The 25843-nt window shown below is 38.5% G+C and overlaps 1 protein-coding gene across 1 annotated transcript; it reads left to right on the top strand.

Moving 5' to 3' along the window:
• Nucleotides 1–847: 847 nt before the first annotated feature.
• On the top strand, nt 848–4377 carry LOC105045996 (mediator of RNA polymerase II transcription subunit 10b). Its single transcript, XM_010924460.4, has 5 exons — nt 848–1164; nt 1277–1357; nt 1441–1543; nt 3339–3428; nt 4090–4377. Exons 1-5 carry the CDS (start codon nt 890–892, stop codon nt 4159–4161), a joined length of 621 nt encoding a protein of 206 aa, XP_010922762.1. The 5' UTR covers nt 848–889; the 3' UTR covers nt 4162–4377.
• The last annotated feature ends 21466 nt before the right edge of the window (nt 4378–25843 follow it).

Raw genomic sequence — 25843 nt, 5'->3', positions numbered from 1 at the left:
AAATCCCACCTTTATCTCAATACTCTCACTTACCTATTCTTGCTTCCATGTTCTCAAGCTATTTAAGATTTTTTTTTTGGGCCGATCTCTCACTGTGTCTAGCAGTAGAGGCTTATTACAACAAATGTTATTTCATTCCCAAATAAATCCAATAAAAGATCGATCTGGAAAATAGCAAACAGTTTTTGATTGTAATGATATGGAGGTGGTTTGATATATGGAAGTACCAGCATTACTTAAACCTCGATTGAGCGGAAAATAGGTGCAAATTTTGAGAGGGTCTCTAAGTCACTAGTCAATGCGATAACAACAAAGATATTAAACTATGGCAAGTATAATAAAATTAAAGTCAATCATCATTGGACCTCCTTTTAATCTCTCAATCTTCATATTCTATAATTAAAACATTCACCTACGGTAGCAGAAGATAAAAAGAATGTTGGCTTTTACCTTCGGATATTTTAGATTGGCCACCATTATACAAAAGCAAACTCTTTGGTATTATAAATGATTGCAAATTAAACAGAGGCCGTTTAATTTTAATTAAATTGAATAAATTATTTTGGATGTTTTTAAGAAATTAAAAGAACAATTTTATAATTTTATGCAAAACTAAAATGCCTAAAATCAAAAGGAGGCAAGCTTAATATGCCTTTTCTAGGTAGATAGAAGTTTAATATGTCCTCAATGAATCAAATGTTGAGCCGGAACTAATTTTACTTGGTTCCACTTCCAACTTAGTAATCCTGCGGAACAATCCAATAACGATCCGATCCGATAACAAATCTTAATCCGGGTCGGACTATGACTGGCTGTACCCAATCCATTTAACATCCCAGATTCGATACTACGTGGTATTTTCGCGAAGACTCGCTTTACGCCAGGGGAAATGGATCCCGCGCCGAACCCCTCCTCCACCGCCGGCAACGGCGGCCTGTCCGCTGCCGGAGCCACCGCGACGGTCGGCAACGCCCTAACCCCCATTGCCAACGCCTGCGTCAGTGGTGGCAATGGCGCCGCCGCCGCCGACTCGGCGGACAACCGCTCCAAGAATCTCCAACAGGTCATCAACTCGGTCGACATGACTCTCGGCCTCCTCCACCAGCTCTACCTCACCGTCTCCTCCTTCAGCGTCGCCTCCCAACTCCCCCTTATCCAGCGCCTGTAATCCCTCCCTTCCTCGTCTTATTATCCACTCTTCTCTCTCCCATCCTCCCAATCTCTCTAACTTTAGGGGTTTCCTTTTTTTTTTTTTTGCCTTTGGTTGTGAACAAAGAAACGCGCTTGTTGCTGAACTCGACACGATGCAGAAGCTGGCGGAGAACTGTGACATCCAGGTCCCAATGGAGGTGGTGAAGTGAGGCTCTTAATTTTGCCCTTTGGATTGCTTCCCGTTCTGGAAAATTCTACCTTGTTGCTGATAAGTTTTCTGGATTTCAGTTTGATTGATGATGGGAAGAACCCGGACGAGTTTACGAGGGATGTCCTGAATAGTTGCATTGCCAAGAACCAGATCACCAAAGGAAAGACCGATGCTTTTAAGGTATTCCCCTTTTGGAAAAACTAGGGCATAACAATTTTTTTAAGGGTTTGGTGGAAGATCTTGTTGAATAGTTTGTACCAGTAAATAGAGGGCATTCCTCACAATGAATTTCGAATATAGCATTGCCTCTGGAGTGGTTTGAATTCGCTCTATATTGTTTGAAATCATTGATGATCGTTGCTATTTTCTTTCATATTTAGTTTAATGGTGATACTATATGGATTGACTAAACAAATATGAATCTTCCTTGGTGAATAAATCCTTTTTCGCATTTTATATCTATCAAAGGCAATATCTCCACTTTTTGCAAGCCATGCCAACATCCAAGGTAATGGCTTGCTGGCTTCCTAGAAAAATTCAGTAAAAATTACATATATGCTATAGGTTAAATCTCTTTGAAGTTCTGATAGCGAATAAAGATGCTGCAATATTTGAACCACATCTGAGAATCACATGTAGTGCATGACATAAGTGATTTAAAAGGGTGTCCCGGTGCATGAGGCTCCATCCCCTGTAAGGCCTGGAGAAAGTTAGATATAGGCAGCCTTACCCTTGCATTCGGAGAGGTTGTTTTCATGTTTCGAACCTGTGACATCTTGGTACTATGGAGTAACTTTACGATTGTGTTAAGGCCTGCCTCTATATAAGTGATCTGTTTAAGAAATTAATCACCAATTTTATGCAAATATATTAGTGGATTTTGCCTCCAGGACACCACATCCAAGCGATCAATTAGTTTAAACTCGCTTATGGACCATTTCAAAGCTTTATACCAGGAGAACCTTTGGGCCTGTTTGGTTATCAGATTTTACTAAAATGAGTTTATACAAGACCAAAAATCAATAAACTTCATGCAAATATATATTTGTTACCTTCTATATAACTAGTTTTGTGAAAAGCTAGCAGGTCATAAAACTTGGAAATATGAGTTTTAGGAAAAATAGATTTTCCTTCTATTTCTCATGAAGTGTGTTTCATGAAAGATAACTCTGTGGCTGTCTATTTTAAGAAATCTTGCAATTAGCCAAAAGTCCCTTATGCCGGTTAGTACCCACATTTCTATAAATTTTTTATGCAGATACCTAGAATGAAAATTGATAATTTAATATGGAATAAGCTTAAGGAGCCTTCTAGTACACTTTCTAAAACTTGCTATTCTAAACCAGTGCTGCTTGCTCGTGGTGCTAGGATACTGCTCACCCAGTCTAAGGTGTCATGAATTCATCTCACTATTGGCATAGGTCAACAGGTGGTTGGCTCTTTATGCGACCCAAGGTGACCACTAGATCCCAAAGCTTTTGGGGTGGTGCTGACAAAGAAAGTTGGTCCCTAATAGAGTTAGGACTCAATCAACACCAGCTTATTTGTACCAAGCTCAAGATCTTTCAGCTCCGCACAGCATATGTTATCTTTAAGATGAGACTCTAGTGAATTCAGTCGTTCAACAGTCAACTTGGACATAATGTTCGACAATCAACTTTGACTTTGTTGCCCTTTAGAACTTCAACTTCATCACCTATGTAGTTCTCATCTTTCAGAGTCCAAATTAAATCATTAAGTGTCATCTGGTCTTGTAATTGTGTGATTGATGTATTTTATTGTTGGTGATTAGATTATTTGGGGCCGTATAAGTCCCATCCATAGGGGGGCAGATTTATATCTCATAACAAATTCATTTCTACTCATTATATATACATATATATGTGTGTGTGTTTTAGTAATGCTGTTGCACAATTTTGCTTGCCATCCTATAACATGTTTATACCATGGTTATCTTGTTTGTATGCTTTTATAGAGCTTGCGGAAGTACCTTTTGGAGGAGATTAAACAAGCTTTTCCTCATGAAGTGGAAAATTATAGAGAGATACGCGCATCTTCTGCTGCAGTAAGTTAAAAGTTTCAGCCTCCTTCATGTTCTACAGTGTTATGTTGGGTAACTATACCTTAGGAATGTTACAATTGCTAACTAGTTATGTGTGCCAAGTATTTTATTCATTTTGGCAACTTTACTTCAGGCAACCACAAATACATTATTCTTTTTTATGAACAGGGCTACATTTTTTAGCAGAGTACCAAGTTGTGCTCCTCTAGTTTTTCTTTTCTTGCAAATATTAACATAAAAGCCAAAAAGAGTTCCTACGTTTTTTATTGGCCTGTAAGAGGTCTGTCTACAATTTTGCGAGTACTGTCAAGCCTTTCTGTGAAATAGGAAGCCTCTATTTTCTGCTTCTCATTCAGCATATTTTTGTCCAGCTCAACTGTGCTGTCTCAGGAAATAAGTTCCGAGCATGACCATTATTTGTATCGCCTTAGCATTGTAAAATGGAATACAAATTTGTACGATGGAATCCATTATAAAATGTTTCGCATTTTTGTTTGGAGAGTACCAACAAAAGGTATCCGATCTTTTGAATATATTTTATCAGTTCCATACAATATATGACACCGTTGCCACCTTCTACTCGCCCTGTTGAGTCGTGTTATTCATTCTTCATTGGCATCATTTTTCAGCCTGTCTATTTAAGCATTTTCCTGTTATCATGCAGGAATCAAAACGACTGACTCAGTCACAGAGTGGTTTACCCGATGGAGATGTCAAAGTAAAGACAGAGCATTAAGTTCTCTTGATCTCTATGGCTTTATTATCAGCTCGCCAAAAAAAAAAAAAATCTGTTCTCTGGTTGTAGTTGTATCATATGAAATTTTATTTCAGGTTATTATTTAACCCTTAATTTATTGGAAAGATCTCAGGGATGAAAAAATGTTATTCGTGGTTCTTCCTGTACATTAATCCATGCAATATTATAAATTAAATATTTTTTCGATTGGTAGAATGTTAACTATTCCTCAATAAATGTTTGTTTGGAATGTCATTCTCTGTGCCTTGCGGATATGTTATGATTTAAAGAGCTGGCAGATGTAATAACAACAATGATATGTAAGTATATCAGCACCACACGAAAAAGCAAACATGGTATGAGCAATCGAGCTAGTGCTAAAAAATCGAGCAGATCTCACTGTTTACTTGATTTCTGAATAGGTGACCAAATGGATAAAGGTAACATATAACATAAATTTGATGGGATTTACTAGTCGGTCCAGTCTGGTTCATCATTTTAGGCATCACATTTCACTCTCAGGGTTTCCTAGTGGTAAGCACAGGGGATTATCAGGATGCAGGATTAGCAAGTGCAGGAAATAAGTTACTTCAGAAAGCGTTCAAAGCTATCGTCTGTTGCTATGTGTGATTATTGAGAGCCAAAAACAGCAGTAAAGCCATCACTTTGAGCAGAATATGATGATTTGCTGGGTCGATGTTACTGTCTGTCCGTCCCAGCACCTGACACTCGATGTCAAGCCTGCAACATTCATGATGATGATATCTGGACTACTATCGCGGCGCCGCCATGAAATTGACTACCAAACCTCCAACAGTGATGACAGTGATCCTTGAGAGGAGCAGAACCAGCACCAACAAAGTTCGGTGCCTGGAAGACGAAGGGAACCTCCTCGTATAGATTGTAGATAGAGAAACATATATGTCAGGATAAGTCAATCGATGTTCGATTTCAACTTTACATCGATTGTATGAACATATTATATCAATTTAAAATTAGTTAATCGATCTACAATCGATTATTATCAATCAGCAACTGACAACTTGATTAATCAAAAACCGTCAGCATATCAGAATTATCGATCGATGCTTATTCAAATCTACTATCGATTTATCACTATTACCAACATATAGTCGGTCTTTAGAACATACCTAATCGTTATAAACAGTTATCGATTATGTGTCACGGTCATTAATGGGAATAAATAATCCATTAACTCCACGATTATGGTCCGATATTGTAACGCCATAAAAAGCGAGACCACGTGCTCGACAGTTACATCAACATCATTTATAAAAGGGAGGTAAATGAGCAAACACGGATAAGGACAATTCTGGACGAAGATTCTGCCATTTCAAATTTTTTTTATCTACTGTTCACGAACCCTCTCTCTGACTTAAGCATCGGAGAGTCTCCGTCGAACACAATTTTGATCTGTGAGGACTTTGTTTTGCAGGTGCTCTTCACCGGTGACAGGCACAACAGATTGGCGTGCCAGATAGGGGAAGATTACAGTCAACCATGCCTAAAATCAGAGCTCAACATTCGACTGGATCGGCGAGACAGTCTTTCTGCCGAAAAGATGTTCCTCCTCCCCCACCTCCAGTGGCAGAGCCCAGTTCTTCATGTCCTGTGGTTACCACAGATGCACAGATTGCTGCACTTATGCAGCAAATAAAGGTTTTGACGGAGGCGGTTCAAAGCCTTCAGCAACAACAAATCCAGCAGCAGCAGCAGCAGCCGCTAGTGGAGCAACCGATGGCTCAGTCAGTGCCATCCAGGTACAGCCGTCATCCTCCATGACGTTCACCCTCCTCATCTCCGGAGCAACCGTCTTGACACTCCCACCGAGACGGGCAATCACATTCTCGGCATTCTCACCATGCCACCCATCATTCACGGTGTGCTCCCTCTCTTTCTCATTTACATAGTATTAAGAAGGAGAAACGACCGCGGATGCGTTCTGCTTCTCCCTCTTCGAGTTCTTCAGGGGGTTCCACCCTTGGAGTTTTCCAACAATGGCGGCTTGACGATTATGAACGTAAATTTAAAGAGATTGATCGTTAGCTCGCTCGACTTCAGATGGAAGATCGGCAGTCCTCCAACGACTACGACTTTCATACTGCCCAACCTCTTTCTCAGCGCATCTTGGATGAGCCGATTCCATCTCGGTTCAAGATGCCACAAATGGAGCCATACGATGGCTCCATCGATCTGATCGATCATCTGGAGAGCTATAAGCCTCTCATGATGATCCAAGGGACAACCGACGTCCCTCTTATGCATTGACTTTTCGGCAACTCTTTGAAAGGCTGCTCGAGCCTGATATTCTGAGCTTCAATCGAAAAGCATTAACTCTTTCGAGCAGCTCGAGCATTCTTTCGTAGCTCACTTTAGTACTAGCTGAAGGCCGCCACGGACATCCGACAGTCTCTTCTCAATCAAACAAGGTGAGACAGAGATATTGAGAGACTTTGTGGCTCGCTTCAATGTAGCTACACTTCAGGTCAGAAATCTCAATGAAGACATGACTATATCAGCCATGAAGAGGAATTTGAGAGGATCCAGATTTACTTACTCTCTAGACAAAACTCTCCTCTGGATCTATGCTAAACTTTTAGAGCATGCGTACGCATACATTCGCGCGGATGAAGCGGCTTCTGACCGACATCAGACAGAAGAAAAAAATTAAAAAAAAAAAAGAAGAAGAGTGGAGCTCCGATCGAATCAAGTCGGTCAATTACCAATAAAAGAGCTTCACCTCGATGAAAGAGTCGGAAGCTAAGCAGTTATGGTAGGTATGACTCCTATACTCCTCTCTCTGCTCCTCGTGTGTAAATCTTGATGGAGATCGATGAAGAGGAGTATCTACGATATCTTCCACCGATGAAAGTACCATCGAGGAGCTGTGACAGGAAGAAATACTGTCGGTTCTATCTTGATCATGGTCACGACATCGAACAGTGCATTCAGCTCAGGGATGAGATAGAAGTCCCGATTCAACGAGGTTATCTCAAAAAATTTTGACGAGATTGTCCGACTCAACCTCTCACCAACCAACAACCTCAGCCACAAACTGTGGAAACATTCAACAACCAACCAATGGCGGAAGTAATCAACATGATCTCCGGATGATCGAAGAACTAGGAGGCAACTTTCAGAGAAGAGTCGGTAAACAAACGACGACTCGATAATGTAATAATTTTTTTGAAAGAAGATGTTCGAAGAATTTAAACTCCCTATGATGATGCTATCATTGTCTCGACAATGATAGCTAATTATGATGTAAAAAAAAATTTAGTGGATAATGACAGCTCGACAGATATTTTATTTTACTCGACTTTCTCTCGAATGTGACTATCGACTGATCGACTTAGAAGAGTCTCGTCGCTATTGGTCGGATTCACAGGAGATGCAGTTATTGTGGAGGGAGAAATTACTTTTTTCTTAACCGCAGGAACTGAACCACAATAGAGTATTGTTCTTTTGACATTCACGATTGTTCGAGTTCCCTCGACTTATAATGCCATACTCGGACGACCTGATCTTAATGCTTTGAGGGTAGTGGTCTCGACATATGATTTGTTGATCTGATTTTTAACAAAAAATAGAGTCGGAGAGATGCATGGAGACCAACAACTCGCCCGACGCTGCTTCCTAGTTTCCACACAAAATAATCAACCTGAAGACTCTTTGTCCGTTGATAAATTGGACCAAAGAGAGAATGAAGAAATGGATGAACCAGCCGAATAACTGATCTCCATTCCATTAAAAGAAGAAGATTTTGAGAAAACGGTCTAAATTAGATCGTAGCTGTCTGATCTGGAGTGGCAGTAACTAATAAACATACTCAGAGCAAACGTCGATATTTTTGCTTGGTCAGCTACTAATATGCCAGGCATTCTTTTGAAAGTAATAACTCATCAGCTAAATATCGATCTAAAGATTAAGCCAGTGAGACAAAAGAAAAGATCTTTTGCTCCTGAAAGACAGAAGGTCATCGATGAAGAAGTCGACATGCTCCTCACAGCTGGCTTCATCAGAGAAGCTACTTATCCTGACTGGCTTGCCAATGTGGTGATGGTGAGAAAAATCAATAAAAAATGAAGAATCTGCATCGACTACACAAATCTAAATGAAGCTTGTCTAAAGAATAGTTTTTTTTACCAAAGATTGATCAGCTAGATGATGCGACTTCGAAACACCGACTCTTAAGCTTCATAAACCCTTTGCAGGCTATAATCAGATTCTGATGGTACCTGAAGATGATGAGGACACAGCCTTCGTAACCGATAAAAGCATCTACTGTTATAAAGTAATGCCTTTCGGTTTAAAAAATATCAAAGCTACTTACCAATGGCTAGTCAATAAAATCTTCAAGGCACAGATCGAGCAAAATATAGAAGTTTATGTGGATGATATGTTGATGAAAATTCTCAAACTATGGATCATGTTCGAGATCTAGAAGAAGCCTTCGACACACTTCCACGATATCAGATGAAGCTGAATCCGACTAAGGTGTATTTAGAGTAACTTCTAAAAAGTTTCTGAGATTTCTCGTATCACAATGAAGAATCAAAGCCGATTCTGAGAAAATAAAAGCTATCATCAACATGAAGCATCTTAGTTTCAAGAAAGAGATATAGTAGCTCAATGAAAGGATCGCCACACTCAGCTGATTCATCTCAAGATCGACAGAAAGATGTTTATCTTTTTTTAAAATCTTAAGATAAACAAAAAAAATTTTATGGTCAGACGAGTACCGACAGTCTTTCAAAGATCTAAAAAGATACCTTGCATCTCCACTATTGCTTACAAAGCCAAAGGTCGAAGAAACTTTATATTTCTACTTGGTGACATCGATGGAGGCAGTTAGTTCGGTGCTTGTCCAATAGGATGAATACCGAATTCAACGACCAATCTACTATACTAGCAACGTGCTTTACAATGCTGAAGTGAGATATTCAAGAGCGGAGAAAATGATCTACGCTCTAAACATATCATCATAACGACTTCGTCCATACTTCCAAGCACACCCAATCGTCGTCTTGACAGATTAGTTGTTGAAGGCAATCTAACACCGATCTGATACGTCAGATCGAATGGCAAAGTGGGCAATAAAGCTTGATAAATTTGATATACAATATCGCCCACATCCATCAATGAAGGTGCAAATTTTGACCGACTTCATCGTCAAGTATATAATACCTGATAATAATCCTGAGGATGAAGCTAACGAAAAAATAAAATAGGCCACGACTCCCGAACCTGACTTAACGTCGGCATGGGTGTTGCATATTGATGGAGCATCTAATGCACAGGACAGTAGAGCTGGTCTCATCCTCACCAATTTTGAAGGGGTTATTACTGAATATGCCTTTTGATTCAACTTTAAAGCTTTGAATAATCAAATCGAATATGAAGCACTCTTAGTCGGTCAAAAATTATCAAGGAGCTTGATATCGACAGTCTGAAGGTCTTCACCGACTCACAATTGATTGCTGGATAGATCAAGAGTGAATTTGAAGCTCGAGATGTCATTATGATGAAGTATCTTCAGAAGATGAAAGATCTTATGTCAACCCTAAAATATTTTGAGATCTTTCACATCCCAAAGATAGAAAATGCTCGAGTCGATGCAATTTCGTGACTCGCAACTACTTCTTTCAATTCGTTATATCGGACATTCGTCGAATGCCTTGAACAGTCGAGTATTGATAAAGTCGAAGAAGTGTTATAAATCACTGATGAACCAAGCTGGATGGATCCGATTGTCCAATACTTAACTGATGAAACTCTCCCAATAGATCTCTCAGAAGCCAAACGACTCAAATGGATGGCCTCACAATACATTTTGATAAATGATCAATTATATAAGAGGTCATCATCTCTTCTCTTACTAAAGTGCTTGGGACCAACAGATGCCGACTATGCATTTAGAAAAGTTCATGAAGAGATTTGTGAAAATCACTTGGAGGTAAATCTTTCGCTTACAAAATTTTACGACAAGGATATTATTGGCCCACCATGAAGAAAGACGCAATTGAACTTATCCGAAGGTGTGATCATGTCAGAAATATATAAATATACAACACCAACCGGTTAGTCAATTGACATCAATTGTTGCATCATGACCCTTCGCATAATGAAAAATCGATATACTTGATCTTTTTCCTTCAGCATCTGGTTAGAAGAAGTTCATAGTGGTCGCCATCGATTACTTCATCAAGTGGATGGAAGCTGAACCTCTGGCATAAATTACTGAAAGTAAGATAGAAGACTTCATTCAGAAATCAATCATATATAGATTCAATCTACCACACACCATCATCACTGACAATGGTCGGTAATTTGACAATCAGAACTTCAAAGAGTTCTGTGCGAAATTTTACATTACGCACAAATTCACATTAGTCGGCCATCCACAATCCAACGGAGAGGTGGAGGTAACAAATCGAATAATTCTATATGGATTCAAGACTAGACTGAATGAAGCTAAAAATCTTTGTATGGAAGAATTATATCCGATCTTGTGGGTTTATCGAACAACTCCACGTGTACCAATGAGAGAATCGTCATTCAATTTGGCTTATGGCATAGAAGCGATGATCTCACTTGAGATCGGATTACCATCGGCGAGGGTGGAGCAATACAGTGAGCCGAGCAATTCAGAATATCAGAGAGCCGATCTAGATCTACTTTCAGAAGTCTGACAACAAGCTCAAGTTCGGATGGCAGCATATCGACAAAGAGTAGTCCGGTATTATAATGCAAAAGTTAAGCCGAAGGTTATCCGTCCAGAAAACCTAATCTTAAGGAAAGCAGAAGTCTCAAAATCGCTGGATCAAAAAAAATTATCTCTGAATTGGGAAGGATCTTACAGAATAATCGAAAAACTTAAACTGGATGCATATCGACTAGAAACTCTTGAAAGAATAGTTATTCCACGAATGTGGAATGCTGACAACTTAAAGATGTACAATCAATAAAGTTGTTCACATGTATAGTATTCATAATGAAATATTAAATTTTAGAATCACAAAAATTTTGAGCAACTACAAGGTGATTTTAGATCGATCAATTCTATCAACTATATTTTAACTTTCATTGTAAAAATCAAAATATCGACTGTATTTCGATACCGACTATATTTTGACTTTTCACTGTAAAAATTGAATCTAGTCGAATGACTATTTATGCCGACTTAGTTTTAACTAAGTGAAATATTATACTAATACAACTTAGGTTGGATTGAAATTATACTGACTTGACTACAATCGATTGAAGGATATTCAGCTTGTCATCGATTATCAAATAACTAGATATACTGACCTAACTATAGTTGGTCGAAGGATATTTGGCTTATCACCGTTTATCCAAATACCTAAAGGTAAAGTATATCTATTAATATTCGACTAACGGATGAATTCTATAAGTACTACTGAACGTTCAGCTTACCGATTGATATTTGGTAGTCAAATAATAATTCTACGATATTGAAGATACCCAAGGAAAGAGAATCTATACTTTAAATTTTTTTTTTTCATTCATTGAAAAGAAGATTATAAAATTAGACCGAAATCTGATTACAAAAATTTTTGATTACAAAAAAAATGAAAACATTACATCGATCACCAATCGTCATCTCCATCTCTTTGCTCCGGCACAGCATCGACGATTGGAATATCTTCTGGAGCAGTCGGTGCAACACTTCAGCAGTCGATGCAGCATCTTCATTCGATGTAGCTTCTTCTCCAATAGCTCCATCTTTCGGGACAGGAGGGATGATGCTGCTCCAGTCCAAATTTGGGTACAGTTTTTCGATCACACCTCGATCATTTTCGTATCCGACGCAATAGAAGCGAACCCACCTTCGAGAATTTCTTCTTTAAACTTTTCAGAGTTCTTGAAGTTCTCGACGGCTTGGTTCAAAGCTTTCCTTACTGACTCTGCTTCCGCTCTCGCCAGCTCTGCGTTAGCTCTTGCAGAAGCCGACTCATCATCGGTCAGTGCCAACCTTTTCAAGGTGGCCCAATGTCTTCCACATTCGACTTTGAGTTCGTCGATGCAGTCATCTCTTTCTCATCGAAGCCTATGGATAGAATACTTTTTGCTCTTGATCTGCAGCTCAAGAGATGAAATATTTTAACGAGCCGACTTAAGTTTGGCTCCAGAAGATTGTAGAACGACGGTCAAATGGGAGACTTCTTTTTGAAGCTTCACCTCCCACTCAATTATCGCTTGGAGTTGCTCAAGGGCAGCTGTCTTCTCAGCACCGGCGGCCACCACTTTATCCATCCATGATCGATGGAAGTCTGCAATCTTTCGATAGCCGATCTTCAGGTCATGCATGTATGAGTCCACTGAAAGTAGAAGATGAACCAAGTTAGATCAGATCAAAAAAAATATTGAAGAACTTACCCCGAGTATCGTCGGATAAAAGGAAGAAAATATCTTGGCTACAATCTGATTTTTCCTGTTCTCCTGATCAACTGGGAGAAGAGCAGCTTGGATGAGCCGCCTGGCCAATATCGGATTGGCCAAGGCTGACTCACCCTCGAAAACTCTGATGTCAAAAAGAATCGAGTGACTTGTCGATGATCCATCGTCTGCCGAAGTCGCCGATGCCTTCCCTCGATCTTCTGTCGGCAGCCCCGCACTTGAGAATGCGGGGAAGTCAGAGCTCGACTGCACCCGAGAGGATTCCGCTGGAAGAACGACTGGTGTAGCCGTAGATTGTTCAGGCTCGGTCGCGACTTCCACCACGGTCCGAATTTCTACTGGTGGAGATACCGACGGTACTGCCACAGCTCCATCTTCTCCTGCCACTCTACCTTCAATGAACGACAGCTCAGGAAGCGTTGTCGGAGCCAACAACGCCAAAACTGGCTCAAGAACTGACGCCGATGGTACGTCGGATTTCCTCACTGGTGCAGATGAAGCAGTTGCCCAACCCTTCTTCAACGGTCGGGAGGGTCCAGCTTCGGATGCTGCCTTCTTCTTGGCAGCATGTTGACGAATACCTGTAGCCGATACTCGTGCCCTCGACTGCATAGCTGCAATCAAAATAAAAAAATCAATACAATTCAAAAATAAACAAAGTAAAAATAAAAGTGGTCAACTATGCTATACCTAAGGAGGTGATCGAACTAAGCCTGACATCGTAGAGAGCTTATTCAGTCATCAGCTCTCTTTGCGGTGGTATTACCATGTCCTTCAGTCGATGAAAATCCTTTCGATCATCGACCTCTACCCGACTATTCTCGTTGAGGCCGGTCCTCGGATCACCTCAGCATGAAAGAAAGCCCCAGGAAGAAGGAGAAGAAACAAAAAAGAATTGATTCTTCTATCCATGAATGGACGATGGAAGATCGGTGATGAAAGAAAGGTATTTTCTCGGATTGAAAAATCACCAACTCTTGACCTTAGGATGAGATCGAAGAACAAAGAAAGTTCGAAAAAGAGAAGTATGAGGCTCAGTCGGTATGAGCCGACACAGTAAAGAAAAACTAATTATCAGCCGAATAGAGTTCGGCACCAGCTGAGCAAGGTAAAAGCCATAGTAATCGAGAAGATTCCAGACAAACTCCGAAATCAAAAACTGAAGATCGGCCCGAAGATCTTTGACATAGAAGGCAACCTGGCCCGGAGGAGGGGAGTTCATCCGACCATCAAAGCTAGGAGCGAAGAGCTGATACTGCTCTGAGATATGATATTACTCCCGGAGTCGTTCAACATTAGGTTCGAATAGGAAAGAAGCTTCCACTTCCAGATCTGATGGAGATTCGTCAATCAGATTTTTCAACTGACTATCTCGAGAAGAAGAAACCCTAGCCATAAAGAAGGAAAACTAGAGAACTCTAAAATGAAAATCCAAAGGAGAGAGACCTAGGGAGAAGGATGAGAAAACTTGATCTGAAAACCAAAAAAAGGAGGCAGAGAAGAGACCCTGGAGCTCTCTGGTACTAGGACGATCTTCCGACAGAGCTTCCGTAGCAGAGGATGGTGACAAAATGCAAAGTAAAAGTTTGACTGAAAACGACCCTATATATATAGGATCCATCAATGGTCCAGATGAAATCGATCAAATTGAAATCTCATCAGATGACGACACGTGGCAACATCAGGACTGACTATTAGTCGGATGGTTTGACGCACCTACTCCTGATCGTGCCACTTCACCATTATCTATGTGAACAGCTTCGACCCAATGATGTTCGGACACGTGGCCAAGATCTACTAGTCAGAATTATATTGTCCGGCACTGAATTATCTTCCTGAAATGATGTCTGGTGCTGAATTATCCTGTCGAAATAACAATTCAATAATGATTTCACACCTATCAAAACAGCAAAATAACCGAAGAACTCTCGTACTCCAAAAATCATAAAGATCACCAGTCGAGTCGGGACTCGAGGTAACACGTGACGACTCTCTTCGTCCAACATGACAGACCACGTGATAATATATATGTTGGACCACCTTGGACTTGAGAGTGAGGGGTAACTGTTAGGATAAGTCAACCGACCTCCGACTCCGACTCTACATCGACCACATGAATACATTACACTGACTTACAATCAATTGACCGACTTACAGTCGGCTACTATCAACCAGCAACTGACAACTTGGTTAACCAAAGACCGTCGACATATCAGAGTTATCGACTGATGCTTATTCGGATCTACTACTGACTTATCATTATTACCGACATATAGACGACCAATCTTCACAACACACCTAACCATTATAAACGGTTATCGACTATGTATCATGATTATTAGTGGGCATAAATAACCCATTAACTTCATGATCATGGTTCGATAATTTAGCACTATAAAAAGTGAGATCACGTGCTCGATGGTTACATCAGAATTATCTATAAAAGAAAGGTAAATGAGCAGCACGGGTAAGGGCAATTCTGATCAAAGACTTTGCCATTTCAAATTCTCTTTATCTGCTGTTCACCAACCTCCTCTCTGACTTAAGCATCGGAGGATCCTCGTCGGACAAAATTTTGATCTATGAGGACTTCATTTTGCAGGTGCTCTTCACTGGTGACGGGCGCAACAAAGGATTGACCGCAACAATATAATATAAAATGAGGTAAATTATGTATGTAGCTTTTAAATAATATCAATTTTTTAAATAATTTTTAAATTATAAAAATCTAAATTTTAATTTTCAAATTTTTTGAATCATTTTAATATTATCCTTTCGATAATTTTCGATGACTTTCTCTCATTGATTTACTTTTTTCGTCCGAACTAGTGCTTACATGGACAATCACACATCCCACACGAATTGCAAAGCATTAAAACAAAAAAAAAAAGAGAAATGAAGAAGACTGAATCTTCTCCTTCCTCCCGACGGACCCATCTGCTCAGACCACCACCACACCCCCGCCTGCCCCAGCGCACACCCACCCTCCCCCCCCGCCTTGATGCCCGCCCCCTCGCTCCCCCTCTGGCAGCACCCTTGCTCGCCTCGGTGCACAACCCCCTACCCACCTTGGCGCCCGCCTCGCTGCATGGCCTATTTTGGTTCCTGCTAGAACAGAGGAGGGAGAAAGTGAGCATGCATGAGAGAGGCAGAGAGGGAGAGAGAGAAGAAGAGAAGGCATCGGAGAAGAGGAGAAGGGGGGTTTTCTGTTTCCACCAGACAAGGGAGGGAGAAGGGGGTTTGGTTTTCTTTTTTTTTTCTTTTTTTTTTCCTTCTTATGCGAAGGGTCGTGTGGTTGCCTTCGCATCCTTCCTCCCCTCCAATCTCCCTCCCTTCACCTCGTCGCCATCGCCGCTACTCACCTCCTCCTCCCTTCCATCATCATCATCATCAGAGACTGCCTGCAGTAGGAGTCTAAGCGATGATGATCGACTGTTCACCCTTAATGCCAAAGAAGAGGAAGGAGAGGGGGGCCGGAGAAGAAGGAGAGGGGGCCCGGAGGGGGTGCAGCTGGAGCGGACAGAGGTGCAACTGGAGGGAGTGAGGTAGGGCGGATGCCAGGGCGAGGGGGGGGCTTGTCGGGGCAGGCGGGGGTGCAGTTGGAGTGGTTGGTCGGGAGGAAGGAGAAGAAGAAGAATAGAAAAAAAATAAAAATAAAAATAAAATATTTTTTTATGTATTAAATTTATAAAAAATAAAAATAATAATAAAATATTATTTTTTATTCCAGATCAGCACCGGTAACTGCTACATAAGTATCAGGGACTATCACATAGGTTTTTCGGTGCAAAAAAATATCAAAAATAGATGAAAGATAATATTAAAGTGGTTCAAAAAAAGTTGAAGACTAAAATTTAAATTTTTATATTTTAAAAATTATTTAAAAAAATTTGATATAATTTAAAAATTACAGATATAATTTATTTTATAAAATATTAAACAAAAATAATGATAGTTCTCGCTTTAATTGTATGCTTTGGGAAAGGGCCAATTTCTGGTACATTGTAGGCTTTGTTTTGGAGAATACAATTCCTTTTTCCTTCTTTTGTCACTCGTCAGCTCCAGGAAAAAGGTAAAAAAACCTTTTCCCCCGAACTGGTGGTACTCACTGAACTCCAACCGAACTTGGAATTCAAAAAAAAAAAAAAAAATCTTGTTTTGAGCGACCCTTTCCAACCATTTAGGATGCAAATTATTCCACTGATTCTCATGTTCATGGATTAAATTCGTCTCACGGTTGCCTTGCAGACTGAAATAATTTTGCAATGCCACGTAGGGACTGTTGCATGGCCTCAAGAATTCTCTCAAAAATTGAAGTGAGCTGTTACCCTACCAACCCCATGGCTCGGTGGAAGAGGTCTTAACTTTGCATTCTAAACCGATTGTATAAAAATAAAAAAAAATATATTTTATAAATTAATCATAAATATATTACGATAAAACTTTTTTATAATTTTTTAATTTATATAATGATATTTATTATTTGAAGTATTGATTTATCAATTTAATTACATCTTATTCTAAAATTATGATAAACCCCAAAGATTAGAACAATAATTTTAAGAGACATGAATGGATCATGCTGGTAAGACCTAAAATCCTAAAATTCTAATCTTAAATATTCCTAATCGTAAGAACATTGAGTTGGAGATCAATATTCCGAAAAGACTGACACATCCTATGTGTTTTCGATGGAGAGGATGACAGATCTCACTAACCACTTGTGTAGGATACTAATACAAGGATGTGGCTGCTCATTTGATAAATGAGTTCGCTGAATTGACTCGATGAAAGAAAATATCTTATGGAAACGTTACTTGCATATTAAAGATGATTTTTTCAGTAGAAGTTGTGCAAGTGATCCTTAGACCTGAGACCATCATGAAATCTTGTGCACATGAATCCATATTTTGGTTCATACCCAGGCATGACATTAAGATATGTACGGGATATTCTGGATATGGTAGAACGTATATGGAGGTTGTGAGTAGATCAACATAGAATCGATCACTCCTAGTATAAGGAGATCACATCCTGTATATTCTCAATCCTAGATGACTCGAAAAAAATCTTTTGGCTAAAAGCAGGAAGGAAATTAGAAAGAGTTTCTAATGCTTCTTTGTCGGAGTCATCATTGATTAATTGAGAATCGATATGAATATGTATTTGAGTTTGACATAATTCCATACTCATGAACATATTCAAAGTGCAGGAATGATCGAAGGATTGAATTGTACGGTAACTTGTCACTGAAGGATATATTTGATATTTTCATCAAATTTCATATCTTTTGGGTAGTCATGATACGTTGCTAGATGTCAATCTTGACTTGTAAGTTTGATCGAATTAAAGAGTTTAATTCGATCGTCAAGGTATTCAAATCGAATTTCTAATATTGTCTCCGTTACTCTCTTTTCTTTCTTATCTTAATTTTAGGACAAGACTTTGGAATATAAGACAAAACCTCATCTGATCCAAACAAGGATTGTGAAAATCTTAAAGAGAACTCTTGAAGCAAGAAAAAGGAGCGCTGCTTTTGATTCAATTTTCGTATGAATCACCATTGGAGCAAACACTTAGACGACGCCTTGTAGAAATTGAAATCAACGCTATAAATATGTTTCTTATTCAAATTTAATTTATTATATTTTGATTATTATAGTTAATAATTTTTAAGCATTATGATTTTTGATGCATCGATGTTTCAAATAAAAAATTTTAAACACCTAGTTCTTCTATTGTGCCGTCAAAATCCAACTGAAAAAAAAAAAAGAATATTTGACAATACTCGTCCTGTTAAGTTGAATTGCTATTTAAAACACTTGATTATTACACCCAAGCTTGGCCAAAGGAAATGCCGGTTGCCTGATAAGTTTTATCCCTCACATTGATATCAGATGGATGTTATGCCTATGAAAACAGAGGAAAAACAAAATTCTATAACTTGTCATAAACCTTTTGAAACCTTGCAAACATCTGGCGATCGCAGCGACTACCAACTTTTCCTTGCGAGTTCCCCCATTTTTCAGATTAAAGAACTTGTTACTTGTGTTCTCAGAATTTGCCGAGCAACAGCTCCATTAGCTAAGCATGAAGTGCTCGACAGAAAAAAAAAAAAAAAAATTGAAGAAACGCTGAAGAACGAATTTATTTAGAGTCTTGACAAAACATAAATGATATTCTTTCTGTAATAAATGTGGAATTGGACCTTCCCCTATTCCTTTCCTTTTTTTCCAAAAAAGATAGAAGAGAATCGGACCTTCCCTTTAGATAAAAAGGAAAAAGAGAAGAGAAATCTCAAGCAAGAGTTAGGGTGCAAAGAATATTTTAATAAAATAGTTTTTTTCTCCTAATTTTGTGGCTACTGGCTTCAAAAGACTTTAGTGATGAGATGATAAACAACAAGAAAACTAGAGAACTAGAAGAATGGCTGTCTCAAAAGAAAATTGGCATGACATGTAACAGAAAAGCCAAACTTGCGAGCCACAGCGGAAGCAGGCAGGCAAGCATTAAAATCTGTTTTGATATGGGAAAGACATCTAATATTTAGTGATCGCATCTGCTTTCACTATAAGGATCATGAGATGCCTCACACTCTTTCCCCTCTCATCTTACATTTGGATTTAAAAAAACTAAAAAACTCACATTTGCTTCCCTCTCCGCAGAAAAATTCATTCTTTAACCAATTTCGAATTGAAACTCTCAAAATCTAGACCACCAGATAAATTAATTGAAAAGTTGAACCAATATCCCAGGAAAAAAAAAAGCACCTTAGATTGAGTGTTTTTCGTTTCATATATGAAGTCCATAAATCCATATCTCTTTCATCAAGCTGGAGGATTGTGGAAGGAAAAAAAGAGGCCCAAAAAAATAGAAAAAAAAAAAAAGAGTTGGAAAACGCTAGAGACTGCAGAACATTGGCTAATTGAACACCAAAAGAAATTAAAGAATCTCTAATCAGAAATAACTTAGAAGGAAACCAAGGAAAAGCAACTTACAGCTGAAACATAGGAGAGGATGAAGGAGCCGGGCTTAAAACGAGCACTCCACGACGCATTTATATCCCTGGTTTCGACTTTAGGGTTTCTCCGGAAAAACAAAATTCCAACAAAATCGTCAAGAATGCTTCAAATGACCAACGGATCCTTTCGAGGAGTGAAGATTGTTTCTAAGAGAAAATACACTTCAACTATAGCTCTACCGATCCTGCTGGACCGCATGTATTGTAATTTAAGAGAAAAATTAGATAATACATGCTGGTAATCAAGGATGATACAAAAACAATCAGGTGCAATCAAAAATAATACGTTCTGTAATCGAACATTCTAATTTTAATGCATTAGTAGCTCTTTCTACAAAATCAAACACTTGCAAAGATTGACTTGAATTATTCTAATCTGTTAGTCCACAAAAAAAAAAAAAAAAACTCGAGTTAATAAATTAAAAAAAAAATAAAATATTTAAAAAAATATATAAAATAAATACAATAACTAAATGATGATGAGCAATATCAGTCAACCATAAATTTTACGTTTGTAGATGGAATCCCTCAAGAAGGATTAGAATGGCAGTTCCGACTTCTCGAGAAGTATCGAATAAATGACTATTTAAATCAGGGTTTTGAGCATAAAGGTTCTACTACTGACCCGTAAAAAGTGATCCCAACCCTTGAGGATATGGTAATATGTCTAAGAAATTATTCCATCTAACGTACTCTCCCCTAGATTCGAGAATAGCGATATGAACTAAATGTCCTACTCAAGTCAAGGAACTTACTCCAAAAAGTCCTGGCAAATGATGTGGTTGAGATGAGATTCGGTATAAAATTTAAAATTTAAAATTATAATTATAAAAAATATAATTATTTTTTGATATAAAATAAATTTATTTTTTGTGACTTTTCTTTCCGATTATAAACGATAGAATTGTCCATTGTGATATATAAAAAATGATCGATTTGAAAATGCTGTACAAAACAAAATGTTATAATATTTTTTTTATATATGTCTAATTAATAAAAAATAAAAAATATTTTTTACATATCCACCTAGTTTATTGATTTCTTTGGAAATGATAGAATGGTCTTTGTACACGACAAAAAAATCATCCCATGAAGACCTGTATACTTATTGGGTTTATACTAATGAACAAAAAAATAATAAAAATTTTGAATTAATAAAACAGCAAGAATATTGTGACCGATTTAAAAATTTAGAGCTAGTGATTGAATATAAAAAATTAAAAAAATAAATAATATCCTATATTTTATCTTGATTTCTAAATATATTTATGCACCTTCAATTACTGTAATACTTATCTTATATTTTTTAATTTATTATAATATTTTCTAGTGAGCTCTCAATTTGGAGTAGAGCTCGCGGTCAATGCCTTTACCGCAAGCTATTGAAGTTAGATGAGCGATGTAGATTTATTAAATTATTTTAAAATATGATGAAATCTAACATGCTATTTTATTAAAATATTCAATTTTTAATCTTAAACTCATCTCCTCCCTATGCACGTAGTTAGGTGATTATTCCCATGTTTTCGACACATGACAGAGCATCGGTGAAATAGGAATGAGTCAGCTAATGTAAATCAAATGACCTCCATTCAATTTATTGGCAATGAGTTCTATGAGAACCCAAAATGGAGTAGTATATGGCTTTGCTTCTTTTGATTTCCTTGCGGTGATCAACAATCAATAGGGTCAGCACCCAAAAAGTATACTAGAGTAGGACCACTCTATCTACTGGTATCGCCCCACGATTTTAATGCTTGACTTCAATAAAAAAAATTTAATTATTATTTAAAGAATGATGAGGGTTCTAGTCCCACACCCTATTCTATGAGATATTATTGTGTTGGTGCATGCCACCAAGTACTGAGATGCGATAGCGTGGGTTCCATTCGTCCTGCGCTCGTTTCAGTGATTGGCTCGCAGCAATACATCTTGACGATCGGTGGCATACACCAATACAGCGATGCATGTGGCGATCGTAATAATTTTTCTTCCCCTTTACCCGCACCGCCCTTCCACCAAGTCTAAAACCGAGATCTCCAGATAGACCAAGCATAATGCTTGTGACACCAGATTACTAAGAAACATGGACTCGAAAGGAAGGGTTAACACCCTTCAGCATAAAACCCCTGCCGCTTATGTTAAGTGATAACGTCCGCACTAATGTTTGGTGACCTGTTCTTTTTTCTTTTGGTAAAGAATGTTTGGTGACCTTCAATAAGAATTTATGAACTATATTCTGCATACCAACACAAAAGTAATGTTATTAGACATTTTGTTGGCGGTGAGGTTTGTTGAAAGTGGGAAAGCAGCATCAAACCAATAGATGAAGCTTCTCTTCCTTTATGAACCCCAACCAACGACATGTCCCTGGAAAGAGATGTATGTTGCTCCGCTTGGCTATTGAGCAGGTCGTACTTGGGAAGATTAAACTTCAAGTTAGGTTTCGTCGACTTAGAAGGTCTAGGTAGAAGCAAGAACATGGACCTCTATTTATCCCGCCTCAAGGCTGCATTTGGTTCAAGGATTAAAAATCCGGAGGATTAGGTGGATCTTAAGTTGGACGAGAAAATGATTGCACGGAGGATGAATATCTCAATATTTAACTTTTCTTTTTTTTGTTATAAGATGGGATACTCATACAAATTTAATTGAATACAGCTAAGAGAATCATTTCATTCGTGGAAAGTACGGGAGGAAAGTGATAATTCCTGTGAAGTGGAGAACAGTCCTTTTGTTTGGTTGGAGTTTTGAAAGGAGAAAAAATATAAAATATTTTTTTTATGAGAAGACACTCCCCACATCTAAATTCATGGAGAAAGTGGGTTTTAGGACTTCCTATGGGATGAGAATTGATGACCTTTTTTTTTTTCTAAAAATATACTTCTAATACTATTTTTATAAATATTAATATAATATTATATTAATACTATGCTAATATTAATATTAATATAATATAATATGTATATTAATATAAATATTATAATTTTTATAATAGATTAATATTATTTCAATATTTATTAATATTAATATATTAATATCTATATTAATAAATTTGTTATATTAAAATATTAGTATTATACTAATATTATATCAATGTATATATCAATATTGTATTAATATAATAAATTATTATATTCTAACGTTGTATTATATTATATTAATATTGATATTAATATTTTATTAATATTTATATAGGATTTGAGAATAAAAAAGATAAGATTTTATATCTATTAAGGATATAATAGATATTTTATATAATTTTCTTAAGAAAATATATACTCAACCAAATATAAGTCACTCTGAAATAAATCATTTTTTCAGGATCAATCAAATATCTCAAAACTATATTCATAGATAATCATATTTTTAAAAAATAACTTTCGAGAAAAAAAAATTCTTTCCGCGAACTAAATGAGTCCCAAATATTACGAAAGGATATCCGAGCTGCCCCTCTATTAGTCCATACCACATTTTAATATGTTCCACGATAAATGAGATGACCTAATTAACAGTACTATTCACCTTCCAATAAATATATCTGATGTTGATAAAGATATCATGTAATCAAGGATTTAGATCCCAGCGGGATGTCCTATGGGACATTGGGATGGAGTACCATTCTATGTGCAGGGATAGGGCCGCTCTACTAGTATCCCAGCATTTCGATTGGGATGCCACATCCTCTGTCCCAAGTGTCAGGATGGGGTGGGACAGCAGTGCATACTATTTCATTAAAAAACTTGGATAACTCTATTCCACGGAATTTAAAATCTTACTTATAGCAATCTCCACATATTACAAAGGAGCGAGATTGTTTTTTATCCTTTCTCCTTTTGCAGGAATATTTAGTAGTTGATCTGTAAAAGATGAATGGCTTCAAAGTACATGAAAATTATATAGGACAGTATTGAACAATGAAATTAAACAGTAGCTCGGAATGCCTTCTATTGTCACTTAATTCCTGAGCAAAGGTATAATATTTGGTTGGGCACTATTGCGATTGGAATTCATTCTGGGCCAGAGGCGCTAGAGCAAGGTGACATCCGGTACATTGGCGATAGTCGAACCTACAAGAAAAATCTCCATCAAAGGTGGCTTTGGCGGAGACCTTCGGATGCTCAAATTAGATTTTCCACAGCAGGTGGGAAAGAACGAGCATTTATGAGGAGGAGAGGAGGCATCTGTATTTTTTTGTGCACGTACTTGGAGGGTCCCTGTTTATCTCTTTATGTAGGTGAGGTTGGAGCCTTGAGGAGAAGAGGGAGGCCTTAAAAGATCTTTTTGCCCTTAATTTTGTCTTTGAGTGACGTTGTGCTTGGCCTTTTGCCCTTTTGAGTATTGTCACTTCATAGTATATCGGAGACCACCGTAGTTAGAGACAAGAGCCATCTAATAGGGCCCTGAGAGCGGCATGGGCTTCTCAGAGATGATGTGATCCGATGGGATGGTATGACGGCTATACTTGAGGCTCAGCTGCTCGATCGATGCCCCTGCCCTGGGATCTAGGCTCACAAGTGGGGATTGTGGTCGACGGGAGGATGAGAACCTAGAGTCGAGACTAGGCCTAACGTGGGTCAAAGAAAGGAGATCCAAAAGTCAGCTGAATAAGTCTATCAAGTGGTGCTATCCAGTCGTCGATTCAGATCAGTCACTAATCGGAGTAAGGTGAAGGAGATCGGAAGCAAACCGAGGTGAGCGTTCTGCTTATTTTGGGACAGATCGATCATGGGCCGATGCCATGTGTCCAGGTGATGCTGAGGTTGAACTTATGACGAGCCCAGCCTCTCGATGAGATCAACTTTCTGATGATCTCGACCTTCTGATGAGGTCGGCCTCCCGATGAGGTTAGTTTCTGATGATCTTGATCTTTTGATGAGATCGGCCTTCCGATGAGGTCGGCTTTCTAATGATCTCGATCTTCTGATGAGGTCGGCCTCCCGATGAGGTCGGCTTAGCAATGAGGATCTACCCCAATACTTACCCCCCAACTCCTGAGTCGATTATGTAGCATTAATTGGATGAAAGAAGTTAGTCACTATGTAGATCCTTGTTGCTTTTTCGACGATCAGCCGCTTTATCATTTCGTAAAACAAGTCATCATTTTGTAGAATATCACATTGAATTTGAAGCATAGTCATCGAATTAAAGCATAATCATATCTCCATTTCATTTCGGATCAATTGATCCTTGGTCAGCCAATAGCAAGCTGACTAACCACTCTAATTTATTCCAGACCGATTGAGTCTTGGTCAGCTGGTAGCAAGCCGACTAACCACTCTGATTTTGTCTGTATCTTGTATGCGAACCGTAGCTTATATGCCTGCGGCCCTTGGGCCGTAGCAGGCATGCTCGCGGTTGCCGGACCTTACGGCTCTGTTAATCAGGTATCAGCCAAATAACATTTCATCGGGTACTAGCCGATAAGGCAATTGTTTGGTCGGGTGTCAAACGATCAAGTTGCTCGATAAGTTTTTGAGTCAGAAGAGTTTTTCGAGTCATCTATCCCCCGAAGTCTCGATCCTATTGAGATCATGGTTGATTCATCGTTTGGAGGAATTTTTCGAATCATAAATCATAATCGATTCGTTATTTGGAGAAGCTTTCTGAATCATAGATCATGGTCGATTTGTTGTTTAGAGAAGCTTTTCGAATCATAAATCATGATCGATTCATTATTTGGAGGAGCTTTTTGAATCATAGATCATGGTCGATTCATTGTTTGGAGAAGCTTTTCGAATCATAGATCATAGTCAATTCATCGCTTAGAGGAGTTTTCTGAATTGTAGATCGTGGTCAATTCGTCGTTTGGAAGAGCTCTTTGAATCGTAGATCTTGGTTGATTCATCGCTTGGAGGAGCTTTTCTAATCATAGATCATGATCGATTCATTATTTGGAGGAGCTTTTCGGTGAGGAGGTTAACTCGTTCGGTCTTCTGATCAAGTCAAACTTCCTCCTCAGCTTCGTCAGCCTTGTCAGATTTTTTTCCTCAGAGTTTATCTCCGGCTTTGTCTGCTTTGTTGGATTTCTTTCTCGAATTTTATCCTCGGCTTTGTCATTGCCGCACCTCGAATCTCGTCGAGGTGACCTCGATCTTATCAAGGGTTTTGCTGTTACACCTCGGATCTAATCGGGTAACCTCGGATCTGATCGAGAGTTTTTGCTCTTGTACCTTGAATCTTGTTGAGGTGACCTCGGATTTGATTGAGAATTTTTGC

Source organism: Elaeis guineensis, chromosome 5 (assembly GCF_000442705.2).
Source record: "Elaeis guineensis isolate ETL-2024a chromosome 5, EG11, whole genome shotgun sequence".
Classification (NCBI taxonomy): Eukaryota; Viridiplantae; Streptophyta; class Magnoliopsida; order Arecales; family Arecaceae; genus Elaeis; species Elaeis guineensis.
The sequence above is the reverse complement of the archived record's forward strand: the minus strand, read 5'-3'. Positions and strand labels throughout refer to the sequence as shown.